General features: G+C 46.3%; 1 protein-coding gene across 4 annotated transcripts in view; it reads left to right on the top strand.

Moving 5' to 3' along the window:
- The window catches only part of VWA3A (von Willebrand factor A domain containing 3A), a 64,602-nt gene that overhangs the window by 1,891 nt on the left and 38,958 nt on the right, over positions 1 to 23,753 (top strand). For 3 of the 4 annotated variants that reach the window (XM_032844022.1, XM_032844023.1, XM_032844020.1), the window contains 8 exons: positions 2,981 to 3,103; positions 9,506 to 9,592; positions 10,106 to 10,229; positions 14,688 to 14,812; positions 14,905 to 14,982; positions 16,775 to 16,829; positions 21,231 to 21,329; positions 22,710 to 22,816. In XM_032844022.1, the coding sequence (XP_032699913.1) occupies positions 9,531 to 9,592; positions 10,106 to 10,229; positions 14,688 to 14,812; positions 14,905 to 14,982; positions 16,775 to 16,829; positions 21,231 to 21,329; positions 22,710 to 22,816 (650 nt within the window). In that variant the 5' untranslated portion in view covers positions 2,981 to 3,103; positions 9,506 to 9,530. The remainder of the gene's footprint in view (positions 1 to 2,980; positions 3,104 to 9,505; positions 9,593 to 10,105; positions 10,230 to 14,687; positions 14,813 to 14,904; positions 14,983 to 16,774; positions 16,830 to 21,230; positions 21,330 to 22,709; positions 22,817 to 23,753) is intronic. The other variant, XM_032844021.1, reaches the window with a different exon arrangement.

Below are 23,753 nucleotides of genomic sequence, written 5' to 3'. Positions count from 1 at the left end.
TTTTTACAGTAACATGTCTGTAAAGTTAAAAAATAATGAGTATAGGAAATTAAAAGTCTCCCCCCATCTACCTTTCAGAAATTACCACTATTAACAGTTTATTAGGTTTCTTGCAGATATTTTGCTGTATTTACTATATATATAGATGCATATACTCTCTGTCCTATATGTATATAGATAGATAGATGCATGGTGTGTGTGTGTGTGTGTGTGTGTGTGTGTGTGTGTGTATGATAGCTATGTCCTGTTCAGTTTTAACAAAAGCAAGATCATATTATACATGCCTCCCACCACTTTCTTTTTTACTTATGATGGGTATCTTTCTGTGTCACTAAATATAAATCTGCATTTTTAGTGGCTGTATAGTATGTGTGTGTGTATGTGTGTCCTCCTCCCTTGTTGATTTCATTTAGGTAGTCGTCTTTGCTATTACAAATAATGCTGCTTGAACTTAGGCCTTAGATAACAGGAACTTTCCACAGACCATGATAACATGACATTCTAACTGAAGTATATCAACTACCCCATGAAAGTCAGTACATGTATTTTTAAATATTGTGATTAAGAAATAGTGGCACTCAGGGCGCCTGGGTGGCTCAGTGGGTTAAGCCTCTGCCTTCGGCTCAGGTCATGATCTCAGGGTCCTGGGATCGAGCCCCGCATAGGGCTCTCTGCTCAGCTGCTTCCTCCTCTCTCTCTGCCTGCCTCTCTGCCTACTTGTGATCTCTGTCTGTCAAATAAATAAATAAAATCTTAAAAAAAAAAAAAAGAAAGAATGGCACTCAATATGAGTTTGGAGAAGGAAACTAATATTAAATTCAGGTTATGTGTTTTTCCATATGTCATCTTAACCCTCCTCCTGAGGTGAAGTGGAAGTGGTATTTTGTAGACCAGAAAACCATGCATCAAAAGGGGAATGATTTACCCAAGGTTCAGTAACTAATAATGTTGAATCTGGGTTTCAAACCTAGGTTCTCTGACTTCAGAATCAAGAACCACTTCTGTCCTGGCTAGTGTGAAGGAAATAAAAATAGCTTGTCCCAGTTGCATGATTTCTTGGCTCAGACATGAGCAGCTGAATCTATGATTTGCTTCTTCTGCATGTGGAATGCAAGCAACCATAAAAGGTAGTCCTACTTAGAAACAACCTATAAATACTATATAATTTGTTGGGGAGAAAAGTATGTAAGTTATTAAGCTGTTTGTGTTCAGTCTTCCATCATTCCCCTCTCACTGTCAAGCTTTCTGCAGTCCTGCTAAGTGGTAACTTCACTGATTGGTGAACTAGATGATGTCACCCTTTGATTTTACTGGGACACTTTTGGGAATCCCTAGATCTTGTCCCCTCTGTAGCACTTAAAAAAACAATTAACTAGATCCCTTCTACCCTGTTAATAGGAAATCTACTGGTTATTGGGTTACCCTAGGATTGTGCAGAGGACCATGGTTCAAATATTAGAAAGCCGCCTCCAGTCATTTGTCATCTGTCCACACTTACTACTGCTGAGAGTTCTAATATTCGAGGCTGAATGGTGTAGGAGTTCTGTGTCCATCCTACCTTCGGGGCATGGTGAAGTTTGGTGAGCTGGGAAGACTTTCTCCCTGGACTAAGGACACATTTCCTCTTAGATCTTACCATCTCAAAGTGCTGCCACCAAACACTGAGCCAGCCCCTACCCCTTCTGATTTTCAAAAAACTGATTTCTTGACCTCTGTCTCTTTCTTCTTCACTTTTGGCTTCCCTCAGATGCACATTTGCCTAGTACCCATGTCCCCTTCTTTGGTTCAAACCAAAACAATCCAGCTTTTTTCAAGGGGCTGATTGCATCCTCTGGTGTGCAAGACCGGACACAGAAGCCAGGTCTGGCCAATCAGAGCCACAGTGACTGTTTCAGAAATGAGTGGGTCACATGACCAAGCCAAGCCTGGGCCTTGCCTGGAGGTCCTTGGGAAAGAGGTGCTCTTCTTTTAGGGTTGCTAAGTTGGAGGGCAGGAGCGCTGAGTGCTGCTGGTGTCCAAGTTTGCCAAGCACTCATGAAGAGCCTGCTTAAGAATAAGGCCATCACAGAAGAAAGGAGCTGGAAAATGGAGACAGATTTCTATTAACATCGTATTAGCCTTTGGATCAAGCCATGTACAAAACCAGAAAATCCTTTGATTTTTCTGTTGTTTGAGCAGATAAATTCCCTCTTTTCCTTAAGCCAGTTTGAGTTGGGTTTGTCTCTTTGACCTGAAAGAATCTTGACACACTCAAGCTTCTCTTGACATTAAACACATCCTTCACCTCCCATGCTTTGGCACGTCACTTTAATCTCTCAGTTAGCGTGGGCTTTTATGAAAAATAAAGAAACATAGACTTCAGGCTACTTCTTAACCTAATAAAAAGCACCTGCTACTGGCTTGAAATGGGGAAAATAAAGCAAAATACAAGTTAATATCTTAAAAAAAAAATGTTGCACAACAATACTGTCTTAGTCTGTTCGAGCTGCTATCGCAAAATACCACAGTATAAGGTGGCTTCTGAAACACAAGCCTAATTAGGTGTTAACTAGACTTACTGTAGTATCATTTTTGCAATATATACATCTATTGAATTACAGTATACACATGAAACTAATCTAATGTTAATGTGTCATATCTCAGTTAAAAAAAAAAAAAGAAAAGAAACCAAAAGGAGTTTTAAGTGCTGAAGACAAAAATCATCAAAGTCACCCCTATCTGCTTATTCCAGCGCAGGAGGATTATAAACTAAATATGGCACAACACTACAGTATCTATCAACAAGTTAAGAGAGCTTTGGAATTCATTTTCTCCCCAGATTTGAAAAAAATCAACAAGGTACTTAGGAACTTGCTGTGAACTGAAGAAAAAACTTTGTTTTTAGGGTCTATAGCTTTGAAACTTTGTTTTTAGGGCGTATACTTTTGAAAATAAAGCCCCTAGATTCATACATTTTACTTTTTGTGTCTTTATCTTTCAGAAATAAAAATCTCACAGTGCACAAAGATGTAAAACAGTGTTCATTGCAACATCGCTTTAAAAAAATTTATTTCTCACAGTTCTGGAGGCTGGAAATCCAAGATCAGGGTGCCAGCGTGGTCTGGTAAGGGTCCTCTTCTGAGTTGCAGACTTCTTGTATTCTCAGAGGGCAGAAGGAGCTAGGGGCTCTGTCCTCTTTTATGAGAACACTAATCCCGTTCTTGAGGGCTCTCCCTCATCACCTAAGTGCTTCCTAGAGGCCCCACCTTCTAATGCCATCACTCTAGGGGCTAAGTTTCCAACATATGAATTTTCAGGGGGTGAGGGGTAGGGGTGGGGACACACAAACATTCAGACCATTAGCAAATGGTCGTTTAAGGAGAAAGATACAACAAATCTAAGTGTGTATTCCGTAATTTGGAACTTCAAAATGTGTGAAGCAAAAATAGAATTAATGGGAGAATTAGGAAATCAACACTCAGTATATCTTGGGCAATGGGACCAGGCTACAGCTCCTATATAAAGACCAGAGGTGGATTCACCCTGATCAGTTTCCAAGACACTAAGGTAAGAAACCCAAATTCCTATTGTGCTCTAATTCCTTACATGGGGCCCAAATGAGCTACAAACCATCTGAGGAGAGCTCAGAAAGAAGGTACCCACACACAGCTTTCCTCTTGCCTGGTCATACAGGCTGAAAATCTTACTCCACTTTATCCCTCCGACACAACTACATCCAGAATACATGTATCATGTAAGCTTAAGTAGAAAAAAGCAATCACAATGACTTTTCAATGTTGGGTTTTACTTCTTATAAAATGTTGAGACCTATGTATCCAGGAGCCAAGGAAACTGTACAAGTATAAAACTACCCGTCTTGGGCCCTCCTGTCTTCCAAAATGGTGTCTCAAAGCTAGTCAGCCACTTCCACAGAGGATTTCCACTACGGTGGGCACAAGGACCCTCACCCTTTGTTCACAGAGTGGCTATTGGTTGGTTGCTCTCAGCCTCTTGTAACTCTCCCCTTTTCTGACTTCCTTACCTCTCTCTGATCTGCCTCCTCTCCTGCCTTGTTGGTTTTGACGAAACGCCCTCCCACACGCCACACTACCCTCAACCCATGACAACTGCCCACAGTGACGGGTGGTAGGTAAGCAGTTTCTATTGGGAAGGGTTTTGTTATTTCTGATCTGGCCTTTAGGAGCCCTGCTAGTGTCAACATTGGAAGAGGTTCTCCACCATGTGATGATTACTGCAAGGAGCACATGTTATAAATGATTAAATTATAGGTTCAGAAAGTGAAGACAGTCATTTGAGAAATTACCTAGATAAACTAAGTGGAGATCCCTTAGCCCCTCGCAAGCTGGTTGACATGGGGTACATCACTTCATCTCTTGACTTCCATAAAAGAAGGCATTGAAGAAGGTCCCCCAGCTATGGGCGAGGGGCTGGTTACATCATAATCACCTGGGACCATTGTTAAAGATTCATGTTCCCACACTCCACCACAGTTCTATATCTGTCTCCCAAATGGGAATGTTATGGATGTTTCCCTAGCAAACAACCCAGATGATTCTGATGGGCACCTGGGTTTGGGAACCACAGCAGTAGATGATCTCTTCTGAGGCTAAGAGGTCACTGAGGCCGCTGCTGTATTGGCCAGGTTTGGGTGGGCCTGGACCTGGTGGAGGTGAGGGAATGCCAAACCTCTTTCAGGGTGTGTGTTTGGGGGGGCCCCAGGGAATCTGAGAAAAAGTTGACAGTTACCAGCTTTCCCGCCTGGCACGGCACAGGTTCTCTGCTACCTGTCTCAGTTCCCACCCTGGCAAGGCAGCACATACCAGGACTCTACTGGTCCAAACCATCATTTTCTGCTGACCCAGAGAGTCTAGAAATAGAAGTCCAAATCCTGCTTCCAAGCTTCTGTTGGGGTGGAGAAAAGCAAAGTGCCTGGGGAAAGGCTGTTAACAAGGAAGTGGTAATGTCTTCCCTGGGGTGAGGGAGTTTTCCCCTGTCCCTGCTTCAGGCTGCAGTGGTGCGGTCTGTTACCTTGGAGACCAGCTAACACTTCCTGGCAGGGCGAGCTCCACCGCTGAGTTGCTTGGAGGAGCATAGAGGAGGTGGGAACCAGGAAAAGCAGAGTCCTGGGATGACCAGGGTCCCCTCTCCCAAAGATGGAGAAATAAATGGAGAAATGCAGGTGAGGGTGAGTTTCACAGAGGCGGCAGAGACGGGGTGGGGCACACCCGGACGCTGAGCCCTGGAAAGAGGTTTAGGGAGCCTGGGCCCATGGGCCTCTGCTCCCTACATGCCAGGCGCTGGGCTGCGTGTTGGGGGTGCAACCACAGACAAAGAAGTAGTGGGACTGCTGGGGAGAAGGACCATGACCTCTTCATACAAGGCACCCCAGGGCAGCAATAGGAGGGAATGATTTCCTTCCTCGGGGTTGGAGGGCAGAAAATGGGGCTCAGGAAGGACTTGCTGGCTTTTTGTAGGGCTAAGGGTGTTTTTAGAGGTGGGTCCAACTTCAACAAAGAAGGGTATGAAATAGTAAGGTGCATGGAAGTAGAGGTTGCCAGGGCCCATAGAAGGGTAGGCGGTAAGGGGGAGGAGTCAGCAAGGAACGGGTCCTAAAAGAAGAGTAAACATTGCAAGGAAGGTTCAGCTTGATGATCGCTGGCAGTGAGGAGCCCCAGTAGGTTCTAAACAGGTGGACAACTCTGCGTCTCGGAAAAATCATCCTGGCAGCAGAACGTAAAGTGGACCGGATGGGGCAAGACTTAGATCGTCTGGCCATTCAAAATACAAACCCGGTGGGGGGACGGGGGGGAGCTTTGTCCCAGATGTTTAGGAGAACCCAGCTAGTAACAAAGCAGGAAGTTAGCTGGAGGTTTTCTCTAATCCACTAACCAGGGCTACTACCTCTTTCCCTTTGCCCGTGATGCCATCTTTTAGGGGCCAGCCTACATATTCTCTTTCCCACCGAGCCCCATCCCCCAGGGCAGCATGGCCCACCTTTGTCTAAACCCTAGAGACCTGCCCTGAGTGCACTTATTCAACAAACGTTTTTTGAGTAGCTACTATGTTCTGGGCGCTGAGTATACAAAAGACTTCTAGCAGGGACCAGAACTAAGTCCCTGCCATCAAGGATCTCTTACTCTTAGTGGGTTGACAGATGGGAGAGAAAGGTAATAAGCAAACGTAGGACTTCAGATGTTAAAACAAAACATGTTCTGGAGAAAACAGTAGAGTGGATACTGTTTGAGATGGGGTAATCAATGAAGCCCTCTCTAGTGAGGTTTCATTTGAGCAAAGACCGGAGGGTAAGGGCTGTGTCCAGTTCCTCTCTGCCTCCCCAGTACCAGCTCTTTCTGGGACCCAGCAAATACCCTAAAAATGTCCACGGGATAAGTGATGGCTTACATGTCCTATGCTGAAGCCCTTGAAGAAGCAGCACATTGTTCTAACGCTATTCTGCATTTCTATAGTACTCTATATTTACAAAGCTCTTTGACGTTCTCAGTGTTGGCTTTTGGTCTCTTGACCACTGTGTTGAAGCAGGCAGGGCAGTTACCAGGAACCCCATTCCGTTCTGCAGAAGAAGAAACCCAAGGTCTGTTGCTTTCTAGAACACTATATTATGTCATGAATTTTATGCCGACCGCACCCTCCTCCTCCATCAGCCACACCAGTCACCCTAGAACCCAGTCGTGCAGGCGTCTGAATTCATTAGATTGTTAATCACTCACCGAAAAAAGAGAACTGGGACACTGTGGGGTGTCCAGTGCTCACGAGGCATTTCTATTTCAACAGTCTCTGCCACTGGTCTCTCAGCCAAGTTTCCTGAGGGAAAGCCAGTTGTTTTTTAAACATTTTTTTCTAACATTAACAACATTGCTACATTATCTTGGTGCTGCCCCAAAAACAAAGCATCCTCTGAGTAAAAGATTAAAGACCCCAGAGAGAAAATCAAGTTGCTGTACCATCATTAGACTATTTTATTTAATGATTTCATATGAACACACACACTTATTTTTCAAGCTGCAACTCCTGAGTTTCTCACTTGCTGTGTCTTAGCCAATATTTTTGTGGTTGCAAGTAACAGAAAACTAAATGAGCTAGCTTAAGCAGAAAGATGGGGAGTTATAAGGAACAGGGTTTTTCATGGCACCCAAGAGCAGAAAGTAAAGGCAGTTCTCACAAGTGCCTGGGGCCAGCATTTAGATATTCAAGAACCAGGGCAGTTTCTCAACCTCCCATCCCCGAAGTGTGTATCGCCTGCCAGTTCCTGCTGTCTTGTGACTTACGATCTAATGGGAGAGAGACAATTTTTAAAAATCACACTAAAGAATGTATCATTCTAAGTTAAAAGTATCCTGAAGTATCCTCAAGTTCTGTGAGAGTTTACATAACACTAAAGGAACCTGAAATACGGTGAGAGGGTGAAGAAGAGTCCCCAGCGAAAATGACATTTAGGCTGAATTATCAAGAATAAGTTGGGAGAGGGGGAGAGGATGTTCCAGAGCAAAGACAGCATGTGAAAAGGCCCTGTGGTTAAAGGAAATGTTTACCATTCCAGGAATTGAAGGGAGGGGTCATGGAACACAGAATGGGGGAGCTGGGGAAAAGAGGGAAAGCTGAAGAAGTGGGTGGGCAGCACCCAAATCGTGCAAGACCTCAAATGCCATCATAGGGATCTTAGTCTTCATCCTAGAAATGAAAGGAAGCCTTTGAATAGTTTGAAGCAGGAGGGAGAAGAGGAGGTGTGACGTTGGGTTTGTATTTTTAAAAGATCACTCTGGCTTCAGTGAGAACAGACTGGATTTGAAGGGTCTGAAGGAATTTGGGGAATGTGGGGAGTTAGGGTCCGCTGCAGTCGTCTATGGCAGAGATGACTGTGCCCTGGACAGAGAATGTCACTGGAGACAGATATGTGGACAGGTTGGAGAGTGGGAAAATTAACAAGATTAGGTGATGGATTAGATATAGGAATAACGTATCTGGAATAATTCCTAGGTTTCTTTTTTTTTTTTTTTAAGATTTTATTTATTTGACAGACAGAGATCACCAGTAGGCAGAGAAGCAGGCAGAGAGAGGGGAGGAAGCAGGCTCCCCGCAGAGCAGAGAGCCCGACGTGGGACTCGATCCCAGGACCCTGGGACCATGACCCGAGCCAAAGGCAGAGGCTTCAACCCACTGAGCCACCCAGGCACCCAATTCCTAGGTTTCTGACTCATACAAGTAGATGGAAACTGCCTGTTTTCTCTAAGCTAGAAAACACTGAAAAGAGGATAGGTCTGTAAGGAATATGAATTCAGTCTTGGACATACTGAGTTTGAGGTACTCCAGATGGAAATATCCAGTGTTGATGAACACGGTCTGCCATCAAGTGGGAGGTCTGGATTTTTGATATGCCATTGGAGGTCATCAATGTGTGCATATGACAGTTGAGGCCAGGGACAGGGAAAGATAAGAGTGCCTAGGAAAAGAAGATAGAGAAGGGTAGAGATGACATAATTTAGCCTTGAGGAGTACCAAATTAAAATGCTCAGTAGAGGAGAGGAAGGAGCCAGCAGAGAGGCAAGAAGAAGGTCAGAGAGAATGGCTCCAGGGGACCCAAGGCAGGGAAGGATCACTCACTCCCCTTTATCTGAAGACAAGCTTTCCCCCACTTCTGAATGTATGCTGTGGCCACATAGCTCTTAATTCCGAATTCCCAGAGAGGATCTGATGGAGGCATCTTGTTCCTGTCCACCGCTGACTCTCAGCTGTGAGGTCTAGGCTGCAAGGTAGAGCCCCTTTGAGGGCAGATGTCATTCACAGAGAAAAGAATTCAACCTCCTTTCAGTATTTTCCCCTCTTCTCCCCCTTCTTAAAATCCTTATGATCACTCCTGGCCCTCTCCGAGCAGCCCAACACTCACCATACTCTTAACACAGCTACCTCCTTTCTGACCTTCGTGAGGGTCAAAGCTCAAGGTCAAGCCTGCAGCTGACCACCTTAGCTATGCAAAACAGATCCCTTTCCTGATTATTCTCCAGCATGTCATCCTGTTCACGTCCTTCCTAGCACTTACACAATTTCTATAGATACTAAATTTAATTTTTTAACATCTGTCTTCCCCTTCTAGACTGTGAGGTCTACCTCAGTGATTCTCAACTGGGGACGACGGTGGCCCCCAGGAGACTTTAGGCCATGTCTAGAGACATTTTTGGTTGTTACGACTTGGGAGGCAGGAAAGCCACTGGCATCTAGGGGGTGGAGGCCAGGGATCCCACAATGCAGAAGACAGCCTCCCAACCAAGAATGACCCTGTCCAAAACGTCAAAAATGCTAAAGTTGAGAAGCCTCTCTTCCCTTGTTCACCATCATATCCTCACCACCTGGCATAATTGATAAGCATTAGTGAATGAATGAATGAATGAATGAATGACAGAAGAGTTGAGTTGACTGTAGATACCCCCCAAAGCTGGTGTCTCTGTGCTGCATTTATCTTTCTCTTCTCTGGTGTTCCTTTTCTCCCTAGGAAATAAGCTTTGGGTGTTTTAATAATGGCTACACATACTAGTCCTGTCTTCCATGGTCAAGATAATACGTTTCTGGAAGATCACTGGTAAGCATCCTCTCTGATTTTTCAAATGAAGACAACACCAACATTTTGTTGCAGGTTGTTGAGGGGGGAAATACCTGCCTCGAAGCAAGACTGGATAAATGGTCGTGGCATCAGCTCATGCCCAAGGACTTCCGTTTTCTCACTACAAGAATGATAGAATAAAATGTCTTAAGAACCTGGAGTTCACCTTTTATCAGGAATCTACAGGAACCCTTTTCAGCTATCATACAGAAATAAAAATGGCTCTGGAGGGATGCCTGAGTGGCCTAGTCCTTAAGTGGCTGCCTTGGGCTCAGGTCATAATCCCGGGGTCCTGGGATCAAGCCCAGCATCTAACTTCCTGCTCAGCGGGAAGCCTGCTTCTCCCTCTCCTACTCCCCCCTGCTTGTGTTCCCTTTCTCGCTGTGTCTCTCTCTGTCAAATAAATAAATAAATGGCTCTGGAGACCCTAGAAATGTGGAGGCAATGTCTAGTGCTGGGACACTGGTCAGTCACTCACTGTGTGTTTTGTAGCCTGAGGAGAAACAATGACAAAGATCCAAAGAAGCGACTGGACCAGAAGGACCTTTGTGGACGTGGCCAAAATCCAGACAATGGACTACTGGTTACACATGTTAACCAGACACAGGACTTACTGGTAAATACAATATAGTGCTTTAACTAAGTCACAGTGCTTACAAATCATAGTCAGGGAATGTGGAATGTGTTAAACTTGGGGTGTTTCTTTTACTTTCTTTTTAAAAAATTCATTTATGAGAGAGAGTGTGTGTGAGAGAGAGAGAGGGGACAGTGGGGAAGAGCAGATTGAGAAGCAGATTTCCCATTGAACAGGGATCCAGGCACAAGGCTCTGTCCCAGGACCCTGAAATCATGACCGGAGCCAAAGTCAGACACTTAAGGGACTGAGCCACCCAGGCACCCCACTCTGGGTGTTTCTTTCTTCATGTAGGATCTTGGGATAGAAAACTATTAGTTAAGCATTCATCTCTAATCCTTTGCCTTTCAAAATGATAGTAATCTCTATGCTGTTTATAGAAATCTTATAGCCTTCTTGGCCATATCAGGAAACATTCAGGAGTATATGAAGACTCTGTTATCAAAGCCTGAAGACTAGGGAATGTAATTCTAAAATTCCCCTTTCTGAGATTTGTCTTTCTTTTAGGATTCCCTAAAACCTAGATCCAAAAATCAGTTTCAGGAAGTGCTATCAGAGCAAGAGCATTGTGGCAAGAGAATTAACTTCGAAGAATAACCAGAACTGTGGTTTTAGGCTGCCTTTAGTGTGTCCGTGAACCAGACAGTGGGTGAGTGGTCTAGACCACAGAATTCATTGTATCATAGAAACTACTGTCATCAGGAGTAGTTAGGTGCAGGTCTGGCCTAAAATCACCTACCTCATCTACATGAGAGTTTAAAGATGATGTCTTTGAGATGACAATCTGTCAAAAACAATACAGTTTTAATGCCGGCAATCAAACAATCAGGAAAATGGTCCTGTTGGACTTTCCTCAAGTACTCGCGCTAATACTTGGAAAGTATTTTGGGAAATACTTTAGGAAAATAATTTTAATTAAATTACTTTAATTAAAAGAAAAATGAGGAAATGTCAATAGTCTTGAGAGTCTGGGGGATTGTTTCAATGACTTCGGTTGTTGATAATTTGAGTCTTCACTTCATGTAATTTCCTATCAAGTAGGTGAGTTCCCAGGTGGACAAGGACCCCTCGTACCCTTACCAGCCACAGCTGGGACCTCCTTTACCTCAGAAATGAATAGCAGTGGGAAAGAGAGAAAGGATTGTTCTAACACAGAGATCTTCCTCCTCTCTATGTAGAGCACATACCTTAGTATGTAACCAGTGTGCCCTACAGTCAAAATGTACACTGTCTAGGGTGCCTGGGTGGCTCAGTAGTTAAGCCGCTGCCTTCGGCTCGGGTCATGATCTCGGGGTCCTGGGATCGAGTCCTGCATCGGGCTCTCTGCTCAGCGGGGAGCCTGCTTCCCTCTCTCTCACTCTCTGCCTACCTCTCTGCCTACTTGTGATCTCTCTCTGTCAAATAAATAAATAAATAAATAATCTTAAAAAATGTACACTGTCTATCCATTGTACTGAAACACAATGGATCATTGGAAATACAAGTAAAATGGAAGAAAGATGAATTATCAGTCTACAGGGCACAGAATTATCAACCAGGGAGTCTGTTAAATCCTGAAAGATGAGGAGAGTGACCTCTAGTGTTCGTATGATAGAAAGCACCGTTTCCCTAAGTGCGAGATGGGGACCATGAATTTTAGGAGGTGCTGTTTAAGGGCAGGAATTAATTAGCATAAGATCCTATGAGAAAGTTATCTTTTTAGTCAGTTCCCCCTCAGTCCTTGGGGAAGATAGTCATAGTTTGGTGCTCATGTGAGCTATGTAGCTTGGGTTTGAATCCCAGCCATACCACTTACCAGCTGCATGACTTTGGGGAAATGACTTAAAGTCTCTGTGCCTTAGTTTCCTTGTCAGTAAAATGGGGTAATGATGGAACCGACTTTGTAGAACTAAATGAGTTAATATACGGACAGTGCTTGACACATAATAGATTCTGTTTACGTGTTTGCTGTCAGTATTGTTCATACTTCTTTAGGGCTTGCTATCTCCTTTTGGAACAGGGCAGTGAGCAGGCCTCAGGCACAGAACCGAGGGCATACAGTAGTATCTGGCTGGACTGTAATAGCAGCATTTCATGTTCATTGAGGGGGAGATGCGGATCAGTGCTGGGATCTGTTAGCGCAGCAACACTCAAGGCTCTGTTTTGCTATAGCTTTACATGCCTGTTCTACGGATGAAAAAAGAGCCCCACTGACCGGCCCAGCATCACAAAGCAAGTGGAGAACCCCACCTACAGTGCTCCTTTCTTCTCTCCTGCTCTTCTCTGGAATTTTCTTCTTCCTGTGTCCTCTACCCTGCCTAGAGGAGCGCAATCAGCTACCTGCAGGGTTTTCAATTCCTTGTCCACTGCTCCACTACCATGAGAGCCCCGACAGATACAAGCCCAAGGAGTCCCTGCCTGGGTTCAAGCAGGCACCCGGGAATGGCACAGTCATCTCTAATAGAGATGGAGGTCCTGGTAGGTTAAATGGTGGACAGGTCCATTCCCCAGCCATCAGATGGTGCTGTCGGGGCATTTCCCATCAGCTGGCCTCCCTCATGATGCCCTACCACACCCAGAGGGAGTCACGGCCAATTCTGGCAACATATACATTACAGGTATATCGCACAGGGATTGTGCTGGAAGCCCCGTCCAAACCAGGCCTTGCACCCCTTCCCAGCCCCTTCTCATGTCACATCCCACACTCCAACCTCCGTGACCACCTTTCTGCTTTACAAACACTGTGACCCCTTCCCTGCTCCATGCCTCTGCCTGGAATGAGCATTCCCTAGCTATGCACAGGGCCGGCTTCTTCACCTCTAGATCTCAGCTCACAGCAGCCTTCTCTGACCAAACCCCCTCCCCTCCACCCTGAGGAAGTGGCCTCCCCATCTCCACCCTACTCCCTCTCTGTCACATTTCCCTGCTCCATGTTCTTCCTGGAACTGTTCCTTTCTGAAATTATACACACTGGTTTCATTTATTCTCTACTCTTGACCTGCCCACACTAGAATGTAAGGTCCAAGAAGGCAAGAACATTTCTATCTTGTTCACAGTGTAGACCTAGCACCAATGATAGCACTTGCTTCATAGAAGGGCTCAGAAACACCCCCTGTGGGGAGGAAGAAATGCCAGCCTTCAGGAGAGGTGATCAGGGCCAAGTGGGCTCAGAGCCTCCAGTCAGCTTTCCTTACCTTCTGGCTCCCAGAAAGCAACCCCAATGTTGAATGCTTGTCATGAATGACTTCAGCTCCACCACCAAGTCCACCTCCCAAATTTGGAGCTTGGTACTGTGTAAGTGACACAGATGTCACCTGGTATAAGCAAGGGGGGCACAGTCCTTTTCCTGGCCAGACTCCTGTGATGGCAAGGAAATTCCATATTTAAAATATTTTACCTGCTGCTCCTGTTTCTGGTCTCTGGACTAGACAGGATGAACCCATTCCCACCTCCATCAGCCAACAAATGTTTGTCAAGGACCCACCAGACTGATAGCAAGGCAGAACTCATAGCAAGATACAGAAAATGGAAGTGTGGAAATAAAGAGCTCCCAAATGAGAACACAGGCAATTTATTGCGCATCTGCACCAGCAAGGGAGTCAGCCACCTTCACTTGTGTGAAGTGAAGAGACTCAAAGGCAGGGATCAGGAAAATTTTATAGTGAGAAGGGGGAATGGGATGCCTGGGTGGCTCAGTCAGTTAAGCCACCGTCTTCAGCTCAGGTCATGATCCCAGGGTTCTGGAATCAAGTCCTGCATCGGGCTCCTTGCTCAGCAGGGAGCCTGCTTCTCCTCCTTTCTGCCTGCTTGTGCGTGCTCTTTCTCTCTCTCTCTCTCTGACAAATAAATAAATAAATAAAATCTTTAAAAAAAAAAAAAAAAGGGGGGGGAAAGCTTCAGGTGTGCCCAGAAGGGCAGTGTTGGCAGGAGGAAGCTGGAGGGGGTCTAACTGACTTCTCCTAGGGGTCTCCTAGATGGGTTTTGAGGGCATATTTAGCTTTCTCTGGTGGGTCCTGAGCTGGATGTGGGATGAAAAATAGGAAAACTGGCAGTCCTTGTCCAAGTCTGGGCCATCCTGGGCCAGTTGCTACAGTTATGGTTTGATTTCATGGACTGGTTGCTATCAAGGCCATGGGTTGGAGTCCTATTGTCCTCTATGGTCTGGCCACCATATATTCAGTCTCCCATAAGGCAGGATGTGAGTGACCCTTGAATTGTCCAGCCGCACACTGGAGATGAGGTGAGGGATGAGAATGGGTATTTCCAGAGCAATTGGCCCAGGACACAGGCCTCCCCATTCCCCAGTTCCCTTAGCCAGGTGAGTTCTTGAACAGACTGTGTTCAGGAAGGACCTGTTGGAGTTGGCAGCCCACGGATATCTGTGTGGAGGGGACCAAGGGCATCCTCAGACTTGCCCTCTCTTTCCCCACTTTTGTGTTTGACTCTGGCTCTGTCTCATAGAGGCTGCAGGGAGACGAGACCCAACCCTCGGCTGGGGAGGACTCGGAAGACTGGCTTTCAACGCGCAGTTTACAGTTTGAGAGGCTCACCTTGGCTGACCTGCTTAGCCAGGGCACCGCCGTGCTGTGAGTCTGCCACCATTCCCTTCACCCCCAAGCCTGGCAACACCCTGCTCCCAGGCCCCAGAGACCCCCTTCTTAAGACTTTGCTTCTTCAGGGAGGAGGGCAGCAATATCACGAGGAAAGTGCACTTCTCTACCCAGATCCTCCACCAGTTCGAATCCAAGCTTTCTGAGTAAGTATGAGAGCTCGAGAATTTTCTCATTTCAGCAGCCTGAAAGTAACTTTGTTCAGGGGCCCATGAGGGACTCAGGCCATAAGCAACCAATTCTTGATCTCGGCTCTGGTTGTGATCTCAAGGCCACACGAGATCAAGGTCACATCTCAAGGTCATGAGATTGAGCCCCGCATCCATGGAGTCTGCTTGAGATTCTCTCTCTCTCCTTTTCCCTCTGTGCCCCTCCTCCGACTCTCTCTCTCTCTCTCTCAAATAAATAAATAATAAAATCTTTTAAAAAATAACTTTTTTCCGGCAACGATCTCTGGGTTCTTGGGCAGGTCCCTCCCACCTCTGGTCCTAATGGCCTCTTTCCTCAAATGAAGACATTGGACCATACCGGTTTTTCTCAGCCTTTTAAAATCCGTGGGCCCTTTGGGTGAGCACATAAAACCTCATACCTTCATCTGAGGTGTAATAGTTAAGTGACCAGTTTCAATGACAAATTTTGCAAATGTATGTGAAAAATATACAAGGCTGTCTTCTCCCAGCCCAGATTTTCTGAGCCTATATACACATTCCATCCCCGATGTAGCAATCTCTTACCCAGGATCACTGTTTGTCTGAGGTTTCTTAAAAGGCTCTAATAATAATATGTGTCATTTATTAATGTGTCAGGAATTCTACTAAGGCCTGCATGCATTATCTTGTTTAATCCTCACAGCAACTGGAAATATAATATCACTCTCAAGCTGAATTTCCAGAGTTCAATGGATAACTGACCGATTTGCCAGATTTATCAAACATTTTAACTGTAACTTCTTTTTAAAGATTTTATTTATTTATTTGAGAGAGAGAGCACAGAGGGAGAGTGAGAGGAAGCAGCCTCCCCGCTGAGCAGGGAGCCCCATGAGGGTCTCCATCCCAGGACCCTGGGATCATGACCTGAGCCAGTTAAGGCAGATGCTTAACCGACTGAGCTACCCAGGCACCCCTTAACTGTAACTTTTATAGCAATTTTTATTGGGTATGAAGGTTTAAACAGGTTCTTAAAGAATTTTGCAATATTTTGGTTGATTGGTTTTAATTATGAATCAAGCATGTTAAGGAATGTTCAAGTCTATTCCGTTAATTCAAATTGATTTTCAGGGAACTGGCTTTCAGCAAACTGCCTTTTGGCCAATTGACTCGGGTAGAGCCCTGGTATTATCTTCATGTTAGAAGTTCAGAGAGGTTACCACACCTGTCAAAGGTTACACAGCTAATAAATGGGAGAGCTGGATCTCAAAGACCAGCATGCCCCATTATGAAGCTCATACTCTCAGCTCTATTCATACTCATGTATACCTTAAAACTCTACCCACCACCCACTGCCCCCTGATTTCACGTCCAAAGGTCTTGCTTGCCCTTTTGTATAGGCTCCCAATCCCACCTGCCCTCAATGAGGGCAAGTCAGTTGAATTCAAGAGATGAGTCCTGAACTTGAGCACCTGTTACATGCTGTCTTCCATCTAGTCGTTGGGATGGTTTGCAATAACGCAAGTTAAACACGTTCCTGTAACCACATTTTGGAAACTGAGGGTTTTTTTTTTTTGGTTACTCAGTCCCCTGAGAACCTGGTGCTGAACTTCCCCCACGGACACTTATAATCATCTCCAGGTAACTCGGAAGGCTCTAAGGAGACACGGATTTGAGAAGAGCAAGACATTACCCCCAAGTCCCATCCACACCTTCCTCCCATGCATGTCAGTGACTGTTGCTCAGTGATGAAGCTGACCTTGGCTGATGAGCGGTTGTGGTGTTTTCACAGGGCTGTGGAACTCTATCAGCAGAGAATCCAGTGGCTCACAGAAAACAGCAGGAAGGTAAGACACAGACATTTCATTCTCCAACCCCTTTTACTGGTTTCTGTCACAGTTCTTTCAGTTGCAAATGACGGACCTCCAACTTCAGCTGGCTTAAGCTAAAAAAGGAATTTCTAGACCTAAAACCCAAACACAGCTGTATCCATGGGCTCAGATGATGTCATCTCTTTGTCTCTGGGCTCTGCTTTCCTCTGGGCTGGTTTTATTCTTTTTCTTTTTTTTTTTTTTTTTTTAGATTTATTTATTTATTTGAGAGAGAGAGAAAGAGAGAGAGAGGGCACCTGAGTAGGAGGGGCAGAGGCAGAAGGAGAGGGAGAGAGAATCTTCAGCACACTCCCCCATGAGTGTGGGGCCAGAAAGAGGGTGGGGGTGGATCTCATGACCCTGAGATCATGGCCTGAGCCGAAACCAAGAGTCAGATGCTAAACTGATTGAGCCACCCACGTGCCCCACTGTACCCTTTTCTGATGAAGCCACAGAGGAGACATGAAAAAAGCCCAGACTAGATCCCAAAGAAGAAATCACTCTTAAACCAACTCGTGGGCCCTCTGGGTGCTGATGCAGCCTGGGGTGATGGACAGGCCATCCTGGGCCCGCTTCCCAACTACTGTCAGCAAGGCCCCATCAGCAAGTGGCCTCACTTCTCTGGGTGTCTGTTTCCATATTTATGGAGGAGAAAAGCGGGGCTTATAAACTAGAGGCATGCTGGCAAATCTGGCCCACAGCCATGTTTTTCTTGGCCCTCATAGTTTAAAATATTTCTCGAGTTAGTTGCCAAGATTTAAAATTTTGGTGTTTCATGTTTATGTCTGTTTTTAGCTCTCTCTTGAAAAATGGGAATATCTGGCATTGCCGGGTTCCAATTCCCTCTTATGAACTTACCCAGTTACTTTACAGGATAAATGTCTAGAATTCCAATGACTAAGCTTAAGAGAATGAATGTTTTCAATTATAAAAGCTCTAAAGGCAGTTTCTGTACATTTTAAAAGGAATAGAACTGGCCCCAGATTTGAACTCCTTTTGGCCCCTGAGGATTAGAAATGTCCTGGGAGTCCTCAGCGTTCGTTTGGGTCATGAATTCAACAAATATTGATTGGACAACTACTACACATCAGGCCCCAGTCCCGGATTGAGGACTAGAAACACGACCAATAGGAAGGTCCCACCTTCGTGGAGATTATAGTCCTGTGGGGGAGGACAGACAATGAGTAATTAGCAAATCATATGTCAGGTCAAGTTAGTGATAGCTGTAAAGAAAAATAAAGCAGGGTAAGAGAATAGAGAGTAGGATAGATGGAGGGCTTTTTTTTTTTTTTAATTTTTACGATTTTATTTATTTATTTGCGAGAGTGAGTGAGAAGAACCATGAGCAGGGGAGAGAGAGATGGAAAAGCAGCCTCCACGGAACTTGAACCCCGGGACCTGGAGATCATGACCCTGGCCAAAGGCAGACACTTAATTGACTGAGTCCCACCCCTCACCAGGCGCACCAGAAGGAGGGCTATTTAGAATGGTCAAGAAGGAGACATTTGTGAAGACACCTGAAGGAAATGAGGGCACTCCCATGTAGAGATCTAGGAGAGAACATTCCAGGCAAAAGAAACAGCAAATGTCAAGGCTCTAAGACAGGAACAAGCTTGGCATGTTCTAGAAGCCACAAGCAGGCCAGTGTAGCGATCATGGAGTGAGCCATACAGTGAAGCGCGGGTGGAGATGAGGCTAGAATCAGGAATGGCCCTGCAGAGTTCAGATCTCATTCCACAGGTGAGGCTTTTCCAAAAAGATCATTGTGGCTGCTTCATAAATTGACTATAGAGAACAAAGGCCAGGTACGGAGAGGGTGGTGACTTAGGCTCAAAAGCTAGGATACGTGGGATGAGAGATGGGGGACTTGGGGTGTGTCTGGAAGGTGGAGCCCGCAGGACAGCTGATGGATTGCATGGGTTTGCCGCCAAGTGCCTGGGTCTGTTGAATGCCATGCACAAGACGGCCAGGTGGGAGGAGGAAAATAGGATGTCTGGGTTTCACCATATGAAGTCTGGGAGGTTTACAGCCATCTGGGCAGAGACAAGGAGCCAGAAATTGAATTCGTATGTTTGGAGCTGCCAGAGAGCCCTGCCTGCACATGGACACTGCACAGTGTGCAAATAGTATTCAAATCCTCGAGACACATGAGATCATTTAGGGAATGAATGCAGAACAGGGGTTCTTAATTGGGGTGGGGGTTGCGATTTTGCCCACCAGGGGACATTTGGCAATGTCTGCAGAAATATTTGGTTGTCAAGACTGAGAGGGAAGATTGCCAGGGAAACTGGCAAACATCCCACCACGTGCTGGTCAGCTCCCCACAACAGAGGATCGCCCAGGTCCATATGTCAGTAGATGAGGGGTTGACAAATCCTGGTGTAGATAAGGAAGGAAAAGGAAGAGGGAGCCCTAGCCCTGTACTTCTCAAACATTTATGGCAGCCAAATCCCTTTTGGTGGTAGGGGCAGTAGGGAGAGGAATTTTGTTAAAATGCAGACTCTAGGGGCGCCTGGGTGGCTCAGTGGGTTAAAGCCTCTGCCTTTGGGGCTCGTGTCATGATCCGGATCGAGCCCGTCGTCGGGCTCTCTGCTCCGTGGGGGGCCTGCTTCCTCCTCTCTCTCTGCCTGCCTCCCTGCCTACTTGTGATCTCTCTGTCAAATGAACAAATAAAATCTTAAAAAAAAAAAAAATGCAGACTCTAATTGGGCAGATCTGGGGTGGAACTTGAGATTTTGCATCTAACAAGTTCCCAGGACATTCCATGATGCAGACTTGGGGAGGAGGTGGGGGAGGGCAAGAAGGACCGGCCAGCAAGTGGGTGAGAAACCAGGAAAACGTGATGTCCTGAAAGACAAGTGTCCTTATTAAGAGCTTCAACTTGTTACATCCTCGACACAGCCAAAGGGTGTCCTATACTACTCAGAATTAGTGCACGTGGAGAACTTACATTTGACCATTGGGCTTGGCAAGAGGTCATTGATCCCCTTGACAAATGTAGCTTTTGGGGAGTAGGGAGGTGAGAACCTTACTCTCATTTCTTTCACAGAGAAATGAGGGGTAGGGTAAAACGGGAAGCAGAGAAATGAGGTCGGGGAGCAGGAGGGAGCGGTGGGGTCCTGAGAGGTTTATTTCCTTTTTCAGATGGGCAATAGTATTTTGTAATTTGTGTGGTGATGGAAACAGCACAGTAGATAAGGAGGATCTGGTGGTCCAGGAGAAAAGATGATTACTGTAGCGAAGTCCCTGTTTGGCAAGAGAAGAGCCCTTAATGGGAGTCAAAGGGTTGGCTTTAGAGCTTTTGTAGTTGCTATAGATACATTGTTAATAGAGGGGAAAGGCCAAGTGTGTGGGCAAAGAGGCAGGCAGGTTAATAGATTCTGCCTGAAAAGATTTAAAAAACAAAACGCTGGCTTGTTTCTCTTAGTGAAATTGGAGGCAAGATCACCTGTGGGGGGAGCCTAGATAGGGAATGTTGAGGTGTGAGAGAGATAAAATACCCCTCTGTGAGCATAAAGAAATGAATTGAGCAGGAAATTTTGGCATGCAGTAAAGTGGGATTTAAGGCAAAAAGCATCAGATGGAACCCACAGCCCCTAGAGAACCATCCGTCGCTGCAAATCCCAGTTCACGATGCAGCTGTAGGAGGATGAACATTCCTCAGCAGAGGGAGTCCGCGTCGGCCTGGAGAACGTGCTTGCTGTTAGACATGGATTTAGAAACTCACAGAAATACCGTGGCAGGCGGCAAGCTTGACACATCTGCCTTTGATTGGTAGAGTGGGTGGAAAACAAATAAAGAGATAGAGGAAATGGAATAAAATCAGCTGATGTGATTAGTGAACTTTGTCTTATGAAGGATGCTTTCCTGTGGTCTCTGAATTTTCTTTAATAGATGTGGCTTACTTTATAAGGGTGGACTGTAAATATTAAGGAAAAAAAAAAACTTGTAAAGAATAGGTTTTAGTGGGGCACCTGGGTGGCTCAGTGGGTTAAAGCCTCTGCCTTTGGCTCAGGTCGCGATCCCAGGGTCCTGGGATGAAGCCCCGCATAGGGCTCTCTGCTCTGCAGAGAGCCTGCTCCCCACCCCCGCCCCACCCTCCTGCCTCTCTGCCTACATGTGATCTCTGTCTAATAAATACATCAAATCTTTAAAAAAAAAAAAAAAAAAGAATAGGTTTTAAGAGCAGGTAATGCCCAGAACTGAAGTCAGGACATCGGGTTTTGCTTTTCCCTCTGTAAAATGGGCCTGCCTTCTGCTGATTTTTGAGGTTAGGGGTGTGTCCCAACTTCCACATCCCACGGAACTGCCCAGTGAGAGGGTTTAATGGAAGCGCAGGGCTGTGCTGGTTGCTCCCACTGCCCTCTTTGGTTTTAGGTATTTGGCCTCATCAAGGGAGCCAGAGTTGGTATTGTCATTGATGTGTCAGCCGTCAGCAGTGGCTCTCAGAAAGAGGAGTTCCAAAAGGACTTCCTGGTAAGTTTCTCAGGCAGAGAAGTACCTGGAACACCCCCTCCCCCACCCCACAAACACACACCCTCCCCTTTGTGAGCTTTGTGCACCGGCTTTGTTTCTAGCAACTGCAAAATGGGGTGTTTTGCAAAGAACAGTTCACGCTTAATTAGCACCTACCGTTAAGGAAATACGTCAAGTTCATTTTCAGTTCCTGTGTGAGCTTCTAGTATTCTCACCACAACAGTCCCTACGAACTAGACTTTGCCGCAAGAGCCCCCAGCTCCTGGAAAGAGGACTGTTTCCAGCACAGCCTGGCACTGGCCTCCTGGCCGTTTCTGGACCCAGGGCCTGTTGTGTTTTCCTTGGCATGTCCACGACAAAGAAGCCGAGAACGCTGAAGGCAGATGACTGGCCTCAAGTCCCAGCCGCCTCTACCACTTCTGGGCTGTGACCCTGCTGCCTAATCTTTCTGTGCCTCAGTTACCTCATTTGTAAAATGCAGGTGATGACAGTGGCCACCTGCCAGGGCTGCCACAGGACGGAAGGAATTCATGCAAATTAAGTGCTCAGAAAAGAAAACCTCTGTAACCTCTGTGCACTGATGTAGGGGTGGCTCTTTTTTTATGGGGACCCCTAGAGCTCTGGATACAAGCATTCAGACTGTTCATAGGGCTCAAGATGGGCGAGTCATCCAGACCTGTCCCCCCGCTCCTGGTCTCAGCAGATGTCAGGTAACGGTGCTTAGTGACAAGTCCTCAGGGCTGAGTTTCTAAAGATCTAAAGATCTGAAGATTCCCCAGGTGGGCAAGGGCAAGGTCCGTGTTAGTGACGGACGGATGAAGTTGTACCTAGTCAGGAAGAAGAGGAGAAACTATGTCACCTTGGATATGTCATTGGCTGCAGCTTGAGAGCATCACATAGGCTGGCGTTGTGCCCACTGTGGCATCCCCACCTCCTGTGCTATGGAGAGAAACCCCTGCCCCCAACCTCCTCCCTGGATGCCCCTGTGAAGGGTCCAATGGCGGCACAGGCTGAGAAAGTAGCCAAGAGGCTCATCCCCACTCCGAGTCAATGACCCGAGAGTGTGGTGGCCCTGAGGAGCTGGTCCAGAAGACATCAGTCCCCAGTCACTGGGACGGAGTGAGGACGCGATCTCCGAGGGTGGTCTGCCAGGCTACAGGCTCCCTGCCCACCCCCACAACACGGGCTGGGATGGGCCACCAGGGCACACTCCCATGAGACTCAGTGGGCAGGAAGCAAGTGTTGGCTTGGAGCCACTAAGCAACCCCGTCCCAGCATGGCTGACACCCCATCCCCAGGAGCCAGCCCCAATGTGAGGAGTGAAGCCAGGCTCCACGTGGCCCACGGCTCCGGGAACCAATATGTCCTTTTGTCTGCCAGAGCCTCATTGAGGAGCAGCTGAGCCACAAGGAGAAGCTGTATGTCCTGTCCTTCTGCTCTACCGCCAGCGCCCTCTGGCCAGAACCAGTGGAAGTCAGCTCCTCCACGTGAGTGACCTCCCGGCCTCGGCCAGGGTGTCCGCTTGTTCTTTGTCCTCCCTCCATGATGGTGTGTTTCTTGAATGAATGCAGTACAGACCTGAGACCCCAACAGGTGCATGAGTACAAAGAGACAGCTCACAAAGTGGAAACATGGGGATCTGTAACCTTCAGCAAAGTGGCCGCCCTTGTGAGCCACCCACAAAATGAAAACACAAGAAAACCACAAGGCGCCATTTTTCTCTAGCCAACTAGTGAAGAGAGTTATGTTATTTTGAAAGTAATGCATCTTCAAAAATCCACATGGTATGAAAGTGCAAGTAAGGAGAGTCTCTCTCTCACCTCCCAATATCTGTTTCTTCTCCCTACTTCCACAGTGTGTCATGTACGTGTGTCGGTATGTTTATCCTCTTTTACTGAGACAGAAACAGAAACGCATTACACTCTCTTGCCCTTTGCCCTTGATTTTAATGTCTTCCCCCTCAGTCCACACAGATCTGCCCCATTCCTTGTTAATGGCTGTATAGTATTCCACTGTATACATGTACTATGATTTAACTATCCTTTATTTGGAAGTCTCTAGTTTGTGGGGGTTTGGGGGGAGTTATGGGGGGGACAGAAGAGGTGTAACAATTTCTACTTATTCCAGTAACTAAAAATTTCTTTTCCATGAAGAAAATATCCTTAACTGCCCACCAGGTGTTCGGTGCCACGCTAAGCACTTTTCATGGGCTATCTTATATAATTCTTATGCCAGCACGTGTAATAGGATTCTTTTCCCCATTTTGCTTATGAAAAAACTGGAACTCAGGTTAAGGCGCTTGCCCAGAGTGGCAGAGCCCAGATTGGCTACCAAAGCCCAGAGTAGATTCCTAGGAAAAAAAACCCTGTATGCATTTCTGGGATGGAGGTCCCCTGGCTCAGCACTGGCTGTAAAGAGGAGCCC

This window comes from Lontra canadensis, unplaced genomic scaffold (genome assembly GCF_010015895.1).
Source record: "Lontra canadensis isolate GAN:19392208 unplaced genomic scaffold, GSC_riverotter_1.0 scaffold146, whole genome shotgun sequence".
NCBI classification, from domain to species: Eukaryota; Metazoa; Chordata; class Mammalia; order Carnivora; family Mustelidae; genus Lontra; species Lontra canadensis.
Note: the sequence above shows the minus strand (reverse complement) of the source record. Positions and strands in the feature narration are given on the sequence as shown.